The sequence below is a fragment of the Strix uralensis genome, chromosome 10 (assembly GCF_047716275.1).
Source record: "Strix uralensis isolate ZFMK-TIS-50842 chromosome 10, bStrUra1, whole genome shotgun sequence".
NCBI lineage: Eukaryota > Metazoa > Chordata > Aves > Strigiformes > Strigidae > Strix > Strix uralensis.
The window spans coordinates 24,948,694-24,967,586 of NC_133981.1; the positions used below are offsets into that span (position 1 = coordinate 24,948,694).

At 42.6% G+C, this 18,893-nt stretch overlaps 1 protein-coding gene across 5 annotated transcripts in view; it reads right to left on the reverse strand.

Annotated features, from left to right (window-relative positions):
- FGD3 (FYVE, RhoGEF and PH domain containing 3) overlaps positions 1-18,893 on the reverse strand; it is a 111,931-nt gene that overhangs the window by 54,355 nt on the left and 38,683 nt on the right. The window contains exon 1 of one of the 5 annotated variants that reach the window (XM_074879853.1): positions 16,496-16,535. The exons of the other annotated variants lie outside the window; for them this stretch is intronic. Within the exon in view, the coding sequence (XP_074735954.1) occupies positions 16,496-16,520 (25 nt within the window). The 5' untranslated portion in view covers positions 16,521-16,535. Of the gene's footprint in view, positions 1-16,495; positions 16,536-18,893 lie in introns of those variants that run through there. 5 annotated transcript variants of the gene reach the window in all.

The window sequence follows — 18,893 nt, forward strand, 5'->3', positions numbered from 1 at the left end:
TCCTTATTAACAGTAGCTCAGCAGAGCAAGAAATTAAAATAGCGCCCAAGGGAAAAGCTCTAATTCAAGCAAATAAAAAAAGGCAGCATACAGAAGACAGTGTTTCAGCAGGTATTCACCAGTGCCTGTGACTGGAAGGCAATCCAGCAGTGTTGTTATCTTCCTAAAAATTACTTTAATGATCGAAGTGTCAGTGGACAATTCTCTGTACCTACAACAGCTTTCTGGAAAACACCTCTCACCACGTTACGTCGTTTGATCATGGAAGCATAGCAGCGGCCTCGGCTCTGGCAAGTGCTGAAGCCCCCAGGAGATGCTGGATGTGACCACAGTTCCCTGCAGCAGCTGAGGGAGGAGAGCCAGAGCTCCTCCTGTCCTTGGGTACTGCATCCCTGGGGGTCCTCAGCTGGGCATCCTAAGCCGAGTCCAGCTATCCCTCTGCTGACTTGGGATAAGGTACCAGTTGCCCTCAGCATTCCATGTTCCTCTTCAACCACTGCCACAAAAAGGGACTCTCTTGTTGGTATAATTTTGTAAAGTTTCAAAAAGAACTAAAACCCCATTCCTTTTTCTTTCCTACTGAGATTCACCATTGTGAAAGCAGAATCACAGAATCATCTCAGTTGGAAAGACCTTGAAGATCATCCAGTCCAACCGTTAACCCAGCACTGACAGATCCCAACTACACCAGATCCCTCAGCGCTATGTCGACCCTACTCTTAAACACCTCCAGGGATGGGGACTCCACCACCTCCCTGGGCAGCCCATTCCAACGCCTAACAACATGTTGTGTAAAGAAATACTTCCTAATATCTAGTCTAAACCTTCCCTGGCGCAGCTTGAGGCCATTCCCTCTTGTCCTATTGCTTGTTCCTTGGTTCAAGAGACTCATCCCCCCTCTCTGCAACCTCCTTTCAGGGAGTTGCAGAGGGCCATGAGGTCTCCCCTCAGCCTCCTCTTCTCCAGACTAAACCCCCCCAGTTCCCTCAGCCGCTCCCCATCAGACCTGTGCTCCAGACCCTGCACCAGCTCCGTTGCCCTTCTCTGGACACGCTCGAGTCATTCAATGGCCTTTTTGGAGTGAGGGGCCCAAAACTGAACACAGTCATCGAGGTGCGGGCTCACCAGTGCCGAGTACAGGGGTAAGATCCCTTCCCTGTCCCTGCTGGCCACGCTATTGCTGATACAAGCCAGGATGCCACTGGCCTTCTTGGCCACCTGGGCACACTGCTGGCTCATGTTGTGTTGTGTGATGGTACTCAGGATGAGCTGCTCCATCAGCTTCCCAGGCACTGACGTCAAGCTGACAGGCCTGTAATTTCCCGGATCATCCTTCCGACCCTTCTTATATATGGGTGTCACATTGGCCAGTTTCCAATCTGTCGGGACCTCCCCGGTCAGCCAGGACTGCTGGGAAATGATGGAAAGTGGCTTGGCGAGCACTCTTGGGTGTATCCCATCAGGTCCCACAGACTTGTGTGTGTCTATGTGATGCAATAGGTCACTGACTGTCTCCTGGATTGCGGGGGGGTCGTTCTCCCAGTCTCTGTCCTCTGGCTGAGGGGGCTGGATTCCCTCAATACAACTGGTCTTGTTATTAAAGACTGAGGCAAAGAAGGCATTAAGGACTTCAGCCTTCTCCTCATCACTTGTTACCATGTTTCCTCCTGTGTCTAGCAGGGGATGGAGACTCTCCCTGGTCTTTCTTTTGCTACTGACATACTTATAGAAAGATTTCTTGTTATCCCTGATTGCTGAAGCCAGGGTAATTTCCAGCTGGGCTGGAAAGCAGGTCCGATCCCCTTTCTTTCTTTACTTCTAAAAATAAGAGCTAGTGGTTACTTGCTTGCTTTCAAGTGTCACCACCAGACACCTCTTATGTCTAGGCTAAAAGCTCTTACAACCTGCTTGCACTACTAAAAATTAAAGTGCTTTGATCCTTATTTTAGAAATCCACATATAAGTTCTTCTCTTCTACTGCATAATCCTGTGCAACAATCAAGGCACAAGATCCTCCACTGGTAATTACTCAACAAATGCATCTATCTTGCCCAAAACAAGCTCTGAACTCAACTCTGAATGCTCCAGGACTTGTACTCAGAGGCATTTGCAGAATAAATACTTACTGAAGCCTCACGCTACTTCCCATTAAATAACTGATATTAAAAATTTAAAATCCATCATTCTCTAAAAATACAATATTTTATATCATTTTTTATATCGCATATATAGGTTGCTGCTGTTCACCTACTGCACGCACTTAACCCACATGTTTATTGACAGTACATCCAAAGAGCAAGTGGGCATAAAGCAGAAAGTAAAATTGATAAGTAGCTGGAAAGAAGAGGAACTTGGAAAGCCACAAGTGCCTTAAACACCAAATGTAGTGCTGGCCCGAAATCAAGAAAAATATGCATGGGTGAAACCACAGAAGTGGCTTTTATTTTTTTTTATTTAATTTAAGCCAAGATGGTTCTCTCTATTCATCTCTGATGTGGCCCCTAAGGGCTGCTTTTTGCACACAAGACAAAAATCCGCTTTCCTTACATATTTTTTCAAGTGCTATAAAATGATCTGTGAAAACAAGATTTACTGGATTATTTCACATGGAATTCTCTGAAAGTAAAACCCACTGTCTGCCAAGCACACTCCAGGGTGCTCCTGGAAATGGAAAACAAGAGGACAACATAAATAAGATCCAGGCATAGCCCAGGTAGCCACCCCCAAGATGTCTGTGGTTCTGCCAGACACTTTCAGAGACGTGAGCAGGTGACAGGCCGCCCACTGCCTGTCCTCCTGCACCCACCAAACCTGCCAGACCCAACGCAGAAACCGCCTCCTCTCTGCTCTCCAGCCCAGCCTTGGATGGGGGAAACCCTCCCTAGACTGGATTAGCTGTAACTGCCATGGAAGCACCTGCGATGTGCAAATTGACAAAAAATGGCTATTTGGGTCCAAACCTTATAAAAGGCTACTAATAATAAACTGTTATTCCCAGAGAGCCTAGCTGATGCTGACTTCACATCTGATCCCTCGTTTACTTGCGACAGCTCCGGGCAGAAAGTTCCAGTCTGTCTGGACGCAGAGCGTGCCAGCGCCTCCCAAGCACGCACAACAGGCAGAGCTCTAACAACCTGAGCGTGCACTTCCTAACGTATAAAACTCTGCTGTAAAACTCAGCTTTGCTACGCACAGTCCTTGTGTCTCTAACATATTTAAGCTCAAGTACTTCATAGCTTGTTTGTAATTTTACTCATGTGAACAATGCTGCTTGTAATTTCTCTGTTCAACACCAATCCAAGCAGAAAAGGACAAAGATGATGCTTTATGGAGATAATTTTTTGCATTATATTAATAAAATAATATATATTTAAGGCTCCTGCAAAGGTAAGACTTAAACAAAACTTCTGAAAATGCCTAAAATAACGTACAATTTATATTTTTACTAAAATGGAAAAATAACTTCAGTCTTTCTGACAGAATTCAATGCCACCAGGAAACTCTTTCATGGCACAGAGAAATTTCTCAGGTATCTCCCATGATCCTCACTAAGCTGTCTGCCCCCAGAAGAAGGCCCGTATTTTTGAAAAATTTCTCTTAGACGCTGTTGCAAACTTGAAGGCTATGATATATTTTTCTGTTAGACCAAGATAAAAATATAAGGATTTTGGGTGCTCCACTGAGTGTAGTAGTAGTAAAAAGACCAGTTGAACCCAAGCTTCAGTTCTCAGGTTTTTCTCCCAGTGCACAAGCCAGATTCAGATCTTGGGCTTGGCACCTAGTCCCCGGATAGCAGCGTTCAAAAATAATCTCAGTTTAAAATAAAAAGTATCTTGAAGGCCTGTGGTAGACAGCAGCAAGAACCTCAAATATTATGACAAGCTACTGGTTTGGCAAGTCCTACATTTGCTGATCTGATAGAAGCACTTCCCACCCAGGCCTATTTTAGACGAAGAGATTTTTGCAGTATTCCACTGAAACAAAGACAGCCTACACCTCATCAGACTAGCCCACCTCCCACACCCCCACACGAGGCATGGAGAGTGTGCAAGAAGTAAAAGGGATGACAAGTGCTGGACTAACAGAAAAAGGCTCTACAGACTAGACACACTAGAAAGGCACTGATAAACAACACCTACTTGAAAAGTTTGCTTTCACCAAGAGTTAATACCATTGGGGGATTTCTCCATCCATCCAGAATGATAAACATGACTTTGAATGCCTGCTCAAGAGAGGCTTACCCAGGGGCAATTCTTACGCGCTCTGCCATGCCCAAACCTGGGACCCCAGGAGAGTGGAGGCTCTCCCCAGGGCTCCCAGCTGCCCCACAGGCAGCACGTCCCCAGCCATGGAGCCCCCACTGCTCCTCCTCGGGGAAACCTTCCCTATCACCTCAAGGGAAGAGAAGATAGTCTCAGTGACCAGTTGAAGGGCTTTCCTACTCCTGTCATCACTGCTACCATCCACTGCTGTCACCCACAAGTTAAACAAGCCGTGGGAGCTTCCAGTTTCCTAATTCTTTGCCGAATTAGGCTCTCTGCAACATCAGTGAAGTCAACAGCTCCAAAAGGCAACTCAGTGTAATGTGCCCCATCAGGTCCAACTCTAAGCACAGGAAGACATTATAATTCTCTAATCTTTCTTCAAACATCTACAAGTGGAACTAGTCCAGATGTTGAATTCAGAAATGCATCCAGTAGTGGCATCTCCATTTCTAATGCTGTTTTGCAATATGCATCATGCACTTCAAATGGATAACCAACCATCATCAGTTTGATTAAAAACCTGTCTGCAGGAAAATACACAAAGATAAATTAATTGGAATCTATATAATGGTAAAAGACATTTCTGCAGATAACAGGAGTCTGGACAACTAAGCATGTGCCCAGAACTGACCAGATTTAAAAATAACACAAAACCCTCAGCTGTTAACATGTAGAGCTATTTTGAAAGCCATTCTTTGCCCACCCATCTTAATAGACATCTTAACAGGAACTTAGCTCTTCCCAAAGTTTGGCTACAAACTGAGCATGTGCCATGTACCTCTAACTTCTGCTAACAGGTTTCATTATGCCCAGCTCAAGCATCCCTCTATTTTCAACTGAAACATCCACTTGGGCATTCCCTAACGCTGTCACTAATAGTGAAGTTCTCTCTCTTCAACCCTTCCTCCGTAGTAACAGCCTTTCAAGGAGGAGAGATGCAGAAACCTACTGCTAGAAAGCAAAGGGCTTCAAGGGCAGAGCTAATGTATGTATCTGAATAAAAAAAAAAAAAACAACAAAGCCTAAGAGGAACTGCCACAAGTTAAAAGGTGCTGATTTTCTTCTCTGTGTCAGCAGGAATCTGGCAAGCAGTATAATTGTCTGTCCTTCATGCTCAGGCTGTATTACAGGCACAGCTGGGCAAGGACATCTTTAAAGAAGCTACAGCACTCACTACACCGTAGGAAAACCCAGCGTCCACAGCCTTACCTGCCACGCACCACAATGAAATCTACCTTATGGTGTCAGCTCTAGTAATGGCACAACATTACCCTGCTTGTTACAAAGCATTCAAGCACCACCCTCGGAGTCACCCACAACCAGCAGCTCCAGAGCCTGTGTTTTTTTCCTCATCTTTCCAATGTCACATGTTGCCCTGCACTAGACTAGCTCCCAAACCTCTCCCCCTGAGCAGAAGGGAGCAAAGCCTTTCCCACGCTGCCACCAGACATATCTTTCTTTTCTCTTATGCTGCTTCATTAACTCCAGCATTTTCCTCAAACCCACTTAAAACCTCAGCTCTTCCTCCTGCCCATGGCCCGTAAGACCCCCCTAACAGGGGTGTAAAGCAGCGTGCACTGGGGCGGTATGCATGCCCTTCTATCAAACCCAGCTCAATGACAAACGGTTATTTCACATGACGTCTATTTTCCTGGCATTCCAAAATGTCAGCTTCAGTAAAAATAGTGACAGCAAAGTTATCACCATAAGCTTTCAGAAACAGACACAATCAAGAAAACATGTTTGAAAGCAAGAGAGAATCTGGCATGGATTGCAATTCTGTATCAAAAGAGATGTGTATAACTTACTTGTGTTCAAGCAGACCCCCACATTTTTTCTTATTTGCTCAAGCTATAAGACAACCAAAAGTAAGGGAGACCAGCTCCTGCTGCAGCTCTCATTTCATGGCTTAAAATGCCATGCTCACAGGAACTGACCTCCCCCATCCCACTTCCTACCATCAGTGCGGTTAGGTGACTCAAAGAATATAAACGTGGCAAACGCGAGCAGAGGAGCTTTACTAAGCAGAAGTTACAGGAGATTGCTGCGAGTCTGCAGAAAAATGCTCTTTGGTTTTAAGTTTCATACACATCGGAAACACAATACATAGGATGCAGATGGTTTAGAAGCCTGAATCTTTCTGAAGCAGAAGAGAAAGCTAGATCTCTTTAAAAAGCTTCTGCATAGATACAGTTCAATATTGATGAAAGAACAGCCAGTAACAGCAGTGACATGCCACTGAAACCAAAAAAATCCCAGATCTCAGCACTCAAACTCTCAGACTGCCTCACAGGTCCTCTGGGAAATGAAGGGCCCCAGTGCAACCACAGGTAGTCTTCCCAAAAGGGTTGGATTCTTCCCAAAAAGGTTGGATCAAGGTGTCTCAGAGAGCTTTCTGAAGGTAAAGGTGCTAAGCCTGCTATGAGGCGCAGACACTGCTGCCCCCAGAAGTCACAATAAATGCAATTCAGCAGACATGGGATGGAGCTGGTTAAAAGATTTCCATCAAAAGTCCAGAAAACTTTCAACACTCCTTCTCCCCCTCCTCCTACTCTCCCAGCAGAATGCTACCACGGGAAACAATAAAGGAAGAAACAAAATGTAAAATTTTCAAACGAATCGCTTCATTTCATGGTAAGTGCCCTCCCCAGGGAGCTGCAGAAGGGCTGCTGGTTTGCGTCCTTACGAGAAAAACACAAAGCCTGCAAACCGTGCCAGACCGTGAGGAGGGCTGTGAGAAATTTGGTAAATTCAGTTTAACACACTTACAACAACAAAAAAAGAGGATTTTTCACAGAAAAAAAGCAAATAGCTAAAGTAAACAAATTTGTGCATATAAAGCACAAGAAGGACCAGCAGTTTCCCCAGACCTGTGCTGTTAGGATTTAGGATTCTGGGATTTGGTGTACTTTTATCCTGTTCTGACTACTTTTAAATGCCTTAGGTAAGGACGCTTCCTTTGTTAACAGACACTTCTATAGTGTCCAAGGGTCACCACTGAACATCACTGTCATAATATTTTCCATAAACTTGAATCAAGATTTCCCACCTTTAACCTCATCAGATTCTTTTAAAGCAAGTTCCTGAAGGCTAATCCAAGTAATTCAAGGCTATGCTTTCCTGGCACTGGTACACATGCCTCATCATCTGAATCACAACAGACATATTCTTGAGAAGTCGGTTTTCAGCTCTGATTTTTTCTGTTCTTGAAACCGGTCCCAAAGGCCCGTCGCTCCGCTGAGTCTCACACCTCGCGATGGGCTCCCCAAGTACAGCTGTACCGCGTGCTTCTGCTGGAGAACCACAAAGGAAGGCACCCACAGCTTTCATTGAAATTAAGGAGGTTTGGCTGACCACTGCCTAGTTCACTGCTGTCTTTAGAGCGGGCTGAGATTTCACTCTCGATTTATAACTCTTTCTAGCGCTTCTCTGTTTTTACATGCTTATTTTAGTGCAGTCTCTGTATCTCTCATTACAATCTTGGTTTTACTGCCTCATCCAGAATAGCATCTAATCCAGGTGCCTGTGCAATGCCGCTCAAACCCTCCTCTGCCTCTGGGACATTTCACGCTTTGTCACACAGTCAGGGATTACTCCACAACTGCTTTAAAGAAATCATTGCAGAATTTTAATGATTCTTTTAATCTGATTTAATTTCAATTAAATAACTAGCTTTTTAACAGACCTGTTAGTTCAACACAGAAGGCAGGACTGTGGGTGTCAGTAGGGGCTCTCTTACCTCCCGGGATCACTGGGTGCAGCTGGGTCACTAGGGCTTCTTCCTAGACATGGATTAGCTTGCAAACCAGTATTAAAAAGCTGGCTATAGAAGTGATTCTTAAGTGTTTGCTCTCCATTTATATGTATGCATATAATTTATATACATTCACATAATGTACAACAGTTAGGAGAAGATCTCTGAGCCACAGAAATGAGGAGCTTCACATCCAATTCTGTATACAGCACCACTCAACACAGGTGCGTAAAGCAAATTCCTCCTGAGATCTTTATACTTATTACATGACAAGGTAAAGAAAAGGCAGAAACACAAGCATGTCTTAGAAATCCTGCTGCTAGAAAGCCATTACACACAACCTCACACTGGGGCAAGGAAAAAAAAAAAAAAACAGAGAAAAAAACCAAGCAGGCACTCACTTCTAGTTTTAGGCTTTTTACATTGCTCTGAATACAACTGGCTACCATGTAACCCACAGGTAACACAAAGGAAGGACTCTCAGAAGACCTTTCAGATAGTCCACGTTCCCACCAAAGTGGGAATGACAATCTCTGCTGAGGTGTAATTACAGGATCAACTCAACTTGCCACCGACAGAGAAAATTTAAACTACTTCCCAGGACAAAAAGGCAGAATCTAGCATTAACTTTGTGGAAGGTCATTTTTCCCTGGAAAAAAAACCCCAGACTTTTTAACTATTATTTTATAGCAGGCTGTCAAGCCATTTCTCACCAAAACCGAGGCAAAGGCTAAAAAACAGCAGCTGAAAGGGAGCAAGAACCAGCTCCTGTCTCCAGCAATTCCAAGAGGGCTGTAGGAGTGGAAGTAGCAACCAGAAAATCCATACTGAGAACAGAATAAAAATACACTCATTTAAAAGGAAAATGAGAAAAAAAAATAAAGCACCACAGAATACATTCTCCATCAGGACTAACAATAGGCACATTAAAGCCCTAAACCAAAAATATTTTCTTTTCCTGTACAAAACAGGATGCGGTATCGCAGTCAGCAATCACTTACCTTCATCTCCTGAGGTTATTAATGACAAGAAAAAAAAAAAAAGCTGTTGTCTTTTTAAACCAAACTGAGCCCTCTGCTAACATTCACATGGACACTGAGGAGATGGTTGGCCGCACCGCACAGCCCCAGCCTTCCTCAGCCACAAGGGTCAGTCCCAGCCGTCAGGGCTGTACCAAACCCTCTCTGCAGGAAGGCACCTGGCTCTTCCAGGGGCACCCCAGGGACTCCAACTCATGCCGAGGACGAGAGACCGTGGGGAAGCAGCTCCTAACCCCGCACCACTGTTATCCAAGCACTGCGTGGATGCAATTCCCAAGAGTGTAAAACTCCACATGTAATTATCTCTTGGCTAATAAACTTCTAAATGAATTTAATTTAAACTCTGCTGGAGTTTAGGTGGGGGCTGATGGGTTTTTTTTGTTTGTTTGTTTTAAAGGCTTTTTTAAAGTAGTTGTGTGTGTTCTCTTGTGGCTTAATTCAAATATTTTAATTTCTAACTCTGATTTCTGTCCCTGTGTCCTTAACGCTGCTATCTGAGCTATGATAACAAACTACACAGTCAATGACCTGCCCAATAACAATGCTAAAATGTGTGCTTCTCAGCCTTATCTAAGTGGCAACTCTCAAGCTCTTTCTTGCTATTTTGTGACAAACCTGTACCAAAGTAATTTTTTTTTTTTTTATTTTGCTTATATTTTGTACCCCTCTGGAGAATATCAGTCTGCCTTTAGCTTTCATCTCCACAGCTGACTTTGACACAGACGCCCGCCAGTAACCTTTTCAGCACAATGGCATTTCTATCACATCTCAGAATTCGGACACATCTTATCAGATCTGGTCCCAAACTTTGGCAACACAATTTCACGCCTCCAGCGACATTCATTCAAGGGACGCAGGAAATAGAGATTAAAAATGTTTTTTTAAACTGAAAATCTCACTCTAGTGTTGGAGACTATTCACAGTGAAGTCAATTCTTGAATTTAGCTACAGTTTTCTCAAAATTTACCCTCAGCCTGCTTTTCATATAGGCATACAGACAGTAAACGTTGCAGGATACTGAACATCAAACCTCCATAACTGGAAGGCAGAGATATGAACTTCTATGATTTAACGAAGTAAAATGGACAGGCTACAAAAAACCTCATTCTTCTGGAGAAAGCATTTAGCTGACTTCCCCCCCCAAATGGCACAACTCTAGGCTAAAATAATAAGCACAGTAGCTTTCTGTGCCACCAAGATCAAACGTAGAAGAAAGAAAACTCTGAGCAGCTTCCATCTAGTTAGGAAAGCAGGTTAAATTATGTATAAAGATTGCAGCATAAAGAGTGACAAAGTAAAGAGGTAGCCGAGGACAGGTGTCAGCCAGCCTGACACTGCAGGTGACAAAAGACCTGCCAGTAACACTGCTCACAGTGCACGTCAGGAGATTCAGCCATCAAGTGAGGATGTCAGACGACCTTCCTCCACAACAGAAAGGTATGCAAAAAGAGAAGAGCAGCCAGACTCATCTTTTTGGTGCATACAAGTCTTGTCTTATTTTTGCATTCTGAAGTGCAAAGCAACGTGCTTAACTTCAGTGCTAGATTTCAGACTCACAGGCTGAGTCCCATGTACCCCCACTGTGGTGTCCCCCAGCAGAGCAGCAGTGTTTCAACTTACCTTTCCCTCCCTCTTCCTCTTCACACTTCAAACTGGCTTCTCATTCCACCTTTTTCTGGTTATTAACTCAGTTTAGCTCTGGTCTCCAGATTTAGCCTGGATGTTTCTTGCACAACATGAGGGTGCGTACCCAGGGACCACCCCCTCGTCCCCCAGAAGGGAACACCCATACGTAACTGTCTTTGATTTCTATACACAGGTCCCTCTCGTATCAGCTGAAAGGCCACCAAGGGCGAAGTGCAGTGTGTAGCTGCAACTAGAAACACATTTTCACCATGGATTTTCTAAGTTAAAGGCATCATTTTGTCTATCTGAGAACCTCAGAGCCGTCACTGATGCCAGATGCCTGCAACATGGCTTCTCTGAGAAGATGCACATGCTGGACCCCTGATGAAGGGATGAAGGCAGAACCATTATTCAGCATTCCTGAGAATCCCCTCTTAGATGAGCACAGAGCTTGCTTTTTTTTTTTTTCTTTTTCTCTTGACAGGTAACAGGTTTTTCATTATGATGAAAGAGTCCTGATGTATAATTACACTGATTATGCAAATCAAAGAACATATTTCAAGGTAACAACACTCCTGGGACTTCACATCTGTACTGCTTTAACACAGGAATTGTAACGCCAGAGCAATCCATTACTGTAAAAACCTAAACAGATTTTATACCACTTAGACACAAACAAATTATCCCAGCCAAAGCCATTTCAATTTGTTCCTTTCAGATTACCTGCATCTGGGTGATTTAATGTCTTGGAGATTCTCTCCTAAGAACAAAGAGGAAGATGGCAGATCTGCAATTCCCAGAATTGTTTATATGGTGGGAAGGGAGGGGGGAAAAAAAAAAAAAAAGAGGGGAAAAGCATTACACTGCCCACCTTCCAGTGATTTAAAAGACTATTTTACACAAAGGCAAGAAACAGCCAGATGCTAGTCCCTATAAACAAGATTCCAGCCTTCATTTAAAACTGCGACATAAAAAAAGGCTTCATGTGCTTCATTTCTCTTCTTTTACTAGAAGCTTATTAATTTTTTTGCTAATGACAAAAGCACCACTCTCACACTGCTCAGTTGATTGTGCTTTTGAGTCTTCTTAATGGCACACATTACAGTGAGGAAACGCTCATTTAACCAATAAGAAGAGTAAAAATTACCCTTCACTTAAGATTTAATGACATCTCCAACAGTGTCCCAACCAACTGTCTTTCTTTTTTAATCCTGAATTATTTTATTAGTTTTAGTAAATCAAAGAGCCTCTGCTCATTGAAAAGTCTATCTAGGTATTAAACAAAAGTAGGTAAAACTGAGCTCAGATTTTTTGCCACAGAACTGAGCTCTGCAGGGGAGGACTAGCTTTTCCGTATTACCATGATGTGCTGTCACTCCAGACAGTAGAAGTTAAGAAAATTCAACTTCATTATTGAAAAGCATAATGAGCATGTTTACACTGATACACTATTTTGGTAGCAGAGCTGCACATTGCAAAATATAGAACAGTCTCACAATAGTGTACTTCCAGGAATTAACAATAATCATTAAAGGAGAACATATTTCAGCTCTTAGCCCTGCTTGGCAACTCCCTACTTGAAGTTTACTGCCTTTACAGAAAATGACCAAGCCGTAGAGTCTTTGAGGTTGGAAGGGGCTGCTGGAGATTGTCCGGCCTAAGCCCTCTGCTCAAAGCAGGGTCACACAGAGCAGGTTCCTCACGACCTGGGTTGACTACCTCCAAGGAGGGACACACATATAATGGTACAACATCTATAACAACAACAACAAAATTTTTTTTGCTATTTAATACAAATGTAATGAAAGCAATGTGAATTGTTCTTTCTCAATAGAGAAACACTTTATTGAGGAAAGGAGTCAGAAGAAAACAGTTTACTTCTGTCTCGATGGGCAGGAAGCGGAGGGGAGCGGGCAGGTCACGGTGGTACCCTCTGCTGAATACTGGAAGATCGAGCACCACACAGGGCCACAACACTAACTGAGGTTTAGAGAAGCCTTTAAAAGTCTGTACAGCGCTGAGAGGCTAAAAGCAAAAGCATCCTTAGTTCTGTGCTGCTTCCTCATGCCTGTGCTTCTAACAAAGCAATCCCACACGGCTACTGCAAAGTCACTGCAGTGGAAGCCTCGGCGTGGTCCAGCCAATGACAGCCTAAATACCAATTTTTGAAGACTCTGGGCACCCTACAACGATGACCAAAAGGTCCATGCTACACTGCACTGGTTTCTCAGCTAACTGGAAAACACAACCCTTACTTACACCACCACCTACGCAGCCTCAGGCTCTGCACACTGCTTCCACCAGCGACCCCCAAGGCAGTCAGCAGCCTGCGAGGTTATTCCGCAGGTGCTTCTGACATCAAAATCCACGTCGCTTCCAACTCCATGGGGATACACAAGCATATTCTGTACTCTGCAGATGGAGGAACCGAGAGCAAAGCATTATTTCCCTTGCACTCCCATCTCCTTAGCCAAGATCAATGCTTCTTCATTCTGTGATCCACAGTCTCTAAGGGCTAAAGCAAGAGCAAGAAAAAGAACTTGGAAAGGTTATAGGTGTTCCACGGAAACAACGCACGGACAAATAAATTGGAAGAGACTGAAAACCACTGAACTGGCTCCAGTATTTTGGATCCCAGAGCAGACGCAGGATAGTATAAAGCATCCTTTATGTTTATTTCAGCCTGGCAAGCTCCAAAGAAAGTAACACCAGCTCAAAGGCCTATAACACAGACTACAGAAAAAAGCTGCAGTAAAAGGAACTATTATTAGTTTTCCCAACAAAAGTCCAGTAAATTTGTTGTATCTGCAGCAACCATTTCATCTCTCCTGTTATCTGTAATCACACTTTCATCAAACCAGTAACTCCAAGATGTGAAAACAAGGACATTTTGTAAGAACCTAGGTGACTATTTGGGCAACAGTTTTAAATCACGAACAATAAAATCCTTGTGACCTACTGATAAATCTTCATTCTAAAGAAAAAACGTATCATACTCCATCTCAAAATTGCATTACAACTCTGCCAGTAATGATTTTAGAGAAATTTTGAAGAAATCTGAAGCTCAAGATGAACAAAAAAACCTGGTAACTATTTCAGAATCAGATCATTAACTTAAAACATGTATTCAAATTAATACCTTGATAATAGTAAACATTTTCTCTTGCTTAGATGATACCTATCAGTCCTGAAATAAACTAAGAGTCTGGTCTATCATTACATGAAATGCAACTGGCCACTAGCATTTTCAAATATAAATGCATAGCTAATAACGATCATTATAAACCATGTTGCTTGCACAGGACATATCTGAATATTTGTGTTTAAAATTATATTGCATAAAACAGCATTTACTGTTTCATTAATTACTGGCTTTCATCAAATTTCTGCATCATTGTTCCATATTGCCCTTTTATTGATGGAGAATACTCAACGCATACAATGTATGCTTGCTGGCAAAGCTGCATTATTAAGGAGAAAGGATGACTGGAAATAATGGAGGGATTTAAAAATAAAAGTGATTACAGAAATTTAGAAGCTATTAAGAAAAATGTAAAGAATTTTCGTTGTAGAAGAAAAACAGTACAAAAAGATCATTACAAGATTATTTCAGATACTGAATGACTCCTGTAATGAATTTGTAAGTCTGAGCTCTTACAATCATTGACAGTGAAAGTATAATTTATTTATATCATCACAATTGTATCAGTTCCTCTGAATGGGTTATGGATAAATAATTTTTTGGTTTGCTTTGAGTTTTTTCAGATCTATTATTGCATATTGGCTTCAGCTAGCCTCAACTGCTGCAAATGTCACATCGCAAGGAGATAAGACACCTCTTAGAGCAACATCTTTATGTATAAAGTGAGGACCTGAGTTAGCATCAATCAAAAAACAATACAACAGTAACACTAGTACATCTCCAAATTCCCTAGTACACTTTCTGCTTCCTTGGCAGCACACTGCTCAGTGTCAGCAAACACGACGAGCCCTCCAAAGCTCTTCCCAAAATCAAAAAAAGTAAATACAAAGCATATGCATACATGAACTGCAACAAAGCCTGATTATGCTGTCACACTTGCTCCAGCCCACCTTGCTCCCCTTCGCAAGTGACTGTCATCAACTTGCTGCACAGCCACTTACCCACCACTGACCTGTGGCATCAGATGAGCATCTCCCTCAACATACATGATGATTGTCACCAAAGGCAGCGCTCAAAGGTGCCTTCAGTCATGTTATCCCGCTCATAAATAAACTGGGGCTAACTAGGAGATGTTCAAAGCTTAGGCATCACCCCCCCACCCAAATCTGGCACTCATAATTATATGCAAAGTCTGCATTAGCCACATCTTCCCACCTCCCTTGTTAGGGAGCGACGGGTCTCTTCAGAGAAACCCAGGCAGGAAGACTGCAGCCGCAGGCAATTTCTCGGGTGAAGGCAGGGCACTGCTAGCGTACGCAGCCCAGCTTCTCCCCGCTGCCACTCGCTTGGCCAGGGCCCCGTGACGCCGTGTCCCCAGCGGTCCCTCCCGCACGCCCACCTCAGCCCCTCGGCCACCCTGCGGACATGCCACGGGAACGAGCTCGGAGTGACCGACCCTCCTCTCCAGGGTCCCTTAGCTGAAGCTGTGCTCAAAAAATGGAAAAGCTCTGGTCAGGTTTTATTACAGACTGTGGCAGAGGAAAAAACATAACCATCAAGCTAAATAATTGCTTAGAGGTGATTTTTCATTTAAAAGCTCATTTGCACTAACGATCAGGAAGAATCCTATATTTTGTTCACTGCAAGACGCATGGTTGCTGACAAAATAACCAGACTAAAACTAGAAACAAATGGCAAAAAATTCTAGTTAATCTCTCCATTTTTCTTGGTCACGTATCAGAATGGATTTCTTCTTTCTCACCATGGTGCACCTTCTCTGCTTGACTAGAGACAGGAACGCAACTTCTACAGCCTTATTTTCCTAACCAGGTATCTAGGAAAACCATTCTTTGACTGAACAGGCACTTCTTCCTTCCCACATAGCAGCCAGTTTTGGATTCTCAGATGCACAAAAAGACAACATGCCTTGCAACAGGTTTGTGCTACGAGGAACGTAGCACAGAGCACCAAACGCACAGCTGAGGAACACTACGTTCATCTTCCATTTCCTGAAACAAGGAGATGCATTTGATAAAAGAAAAGTGTGACTGCCTTAAGTGTAATAAACAAGTGTGTTAATGATCGATTCTTGTTGCGTTGAGAAGCTTAATGAAGTGGATACCCAATACATGTTTTAGTAATCTTACAATTCTGTATGTAATTTAAAAACATTGAATAATATTTGAGTGCCAGAGTGCATACCATACATGAAGTATACGCAGTTTTCAAAGTAAGTGACCCAGAGATGTTCCCCAAGTATTTCAGTTCATTGATCTCATTTGATGATGGAATTACAATGGTTAGATCACAGTTAAATCAGATAACTAATCCTAGCTGTGAAAACTATACAAATTTTTTCATATCAACTAAAATTCAATTTATCACCTATTCTGAACTGTATTATATGCTAGGGTTCATCATTCTTCTATACAGTAAAATATATTTTATTTCAAAACACTTCCAGAATTACAAATATAAAAGCTAAAGCCATAACAATACATTAGTTTCTTTAAACATAGAACTTCAATTGTAATTACATTTAACAGCATAAAATTCCAATCCACTCAGTGATCTGTTGGAAATATAGCTGATAATGTTAAAATAAAATTACTGGGCTTTGGCACTTGGGGAAAAATAAAAAAATCACTTTTAAACATAAAAAAATCACCTGAAAGGCTGATTGCAGGATTCATAACGACTGCACATGAAATGGCAAAGGCTGCCAAATCAAGTAGTTGTGGTGTTCAAAGAGGATGCAAACGAGTCTATTAAGTGTCACCACCATCCAGGCATCAGGGACTGGGAACCGTGGGGCAGGAGTCTCTGCTCTCCCCGGGGAAACACGCCACATTGCAAAACCCTCATTACCATTAGTATTTACACCACACCATAGATGTTCAATGACATTTTACAGTCAGATAAAAGACTAGAAATCCCTGCCTGTGGGAATCAAAATCTACTAAGGCAGAGCAAAGCCGTAGGAGCAGAACTTGCATAAGCCTTTGTGAGCAAGCCCAAGTGCACTCCGTACACGCTGCAACCCGTCCCTTTGGCACATGTGCAGCAGCAAGCACAGAGGACAGGGTCTGGACACTCACTCCTACCTTATTTGACTCATTGTGCAACACCAAGAGCTTTGCCTGTTCTGGGGAGGGAAGAACATAGAACATATCCACAGAGAAAGCGTGGTCCTCCCTGTGATCTGGGGTCGTTAGTAACGGCAGGGAGAATTTGGAGTGAAGAGGTCTAGAAATTTATTCTAGCTTGAACTGAAGGTCAATTTTTTCCCCCATGTCTAAGTTTCCCTTGTTTGATGAAGGAAGGAGACCACAAAGTTGGGAACTCTCTAGAATAGGCAGTTGATGCATTGGAAACACTCAAGCACTACAACCACAGCCAAATAGTTAATAATTGCAAGTTGTAACAGCGTATCAAACTGAGGAGAGGGGAGGTCAACCTGTGACTAACAGGGGCACAAGCAGGTAAGAACCAGCAACAACCAGGTCTCAAGCAGTAAAGATAATTTTTTCATTCCATTTTCATTTAGGTACCAATCCATATTCCACTCGACATTGCATCATAAGATGGATACCAGCAATAAGTGCTCCAGAAGTCAGCAAGCAATGGGAAAAAATGCCTGAAAACATTTAACACCAGGAAAAACAACTGTCTGTCTTCATCCTCTGATGCTGACTCCAGGTGGGAGGGATGCAGCACCAGCGTAACTCGGATTAACTTGGCACCCCCAGTTACTGCAGCTTTTCAGAAGACCTGCCATCATTGCCTGTGTGATCACAGAGAACAAGAAACCTCAAACTGACACATTTTATCTCAAAATTGGGGCAGGCTAAAAGCTCACACTTTAACCACTTCGGATCTGAGCTGGTAGATGGTAACAATGTTCTGCCATAATTTGATTGCAAACAGTTACATTCTTGGATTCTTAAAAGGTTAAAATTCTTATTTTGGTTTAGCACATTCCTTAATTGAGGACAAATAAAAAAGAACAGAAAAGAAAAAAACAAAACCAACCCAAAATACCCCAAACTTCAAATAGGAGCATATCAAAGGCCAGTACTTGTCCCTTACCTACTTCAATTCAATTAACATTTTCAGGCTACCTGAGAAGAAATACAAGGTCTAACAGCACAAAAGGATTCAGTATCTTGCACTGCAACGTCTCATTTAAGCCTCTTTTCTCACTTGACTCTGAGGTTAAAACTGGGAGGGAGGGGTGGAAATCATGCCCGGAGATTTTTCAAATGTTCTGCTTTCCAACAAAAATGAGAATTTCTCTTAAGAACTTAACAGAGGAAAGTCCCATTAAGCAAAAATAAAACTCCCATAAACAGCACTCATCCGCAATCAAAAGAGAATCAACACTTCACTATTTCTAAATCCACTTTACTTTGTAGGTACTTGGGTAAGGGAGCAGCTCAGACAAGACAATGTGGGTAGCAAGATAGCTTAGTAGAAAGGTATTCCTAAATAATTCAGGCCCTAATCTTTGGCTACTAAACCATAAAGGGTAAATGTTAAAAACTGGTTTAAAGATCTTGCGCGTGTCACACAACCATTCACCTGCATTTCTGAGATGAACAAACTTTTGAAGTTGTTATTATGTTAGAAAATGTCTCAAGCAAGAATGCGTTCGTTAGCTATGAAGAAGCACAACACAGCATTTATACGGTCAAAAACCTCTTTTATATGTGCATTCACCTCCTTTCTCACAATCAGAATGAATCTGTGCACTGGATTCATTGCTGTTGTTACTGTAGCTTGAATACTGTCTGTGCATACACATATATATACAAACCCGTCCTCCCAATCTGACGTAAATCAACTCCCAAACTTGTTCCAACATGCAGTTCACTTCAGCACAGTTCTGAGCACCAATTTCCCACCTTGCCAACACTTCTTATATAGCACAAAACCATTAACACAAATACTGAAATCAGTGACACTTTTGAGGACTGCAAGATTCCAACCAAGTTTTAATTAGCTTGATTTTGTTTATTTTTGCAGAAGCACATAACGAATTTTTCTTTTGTTTTTTAGTATCAAGG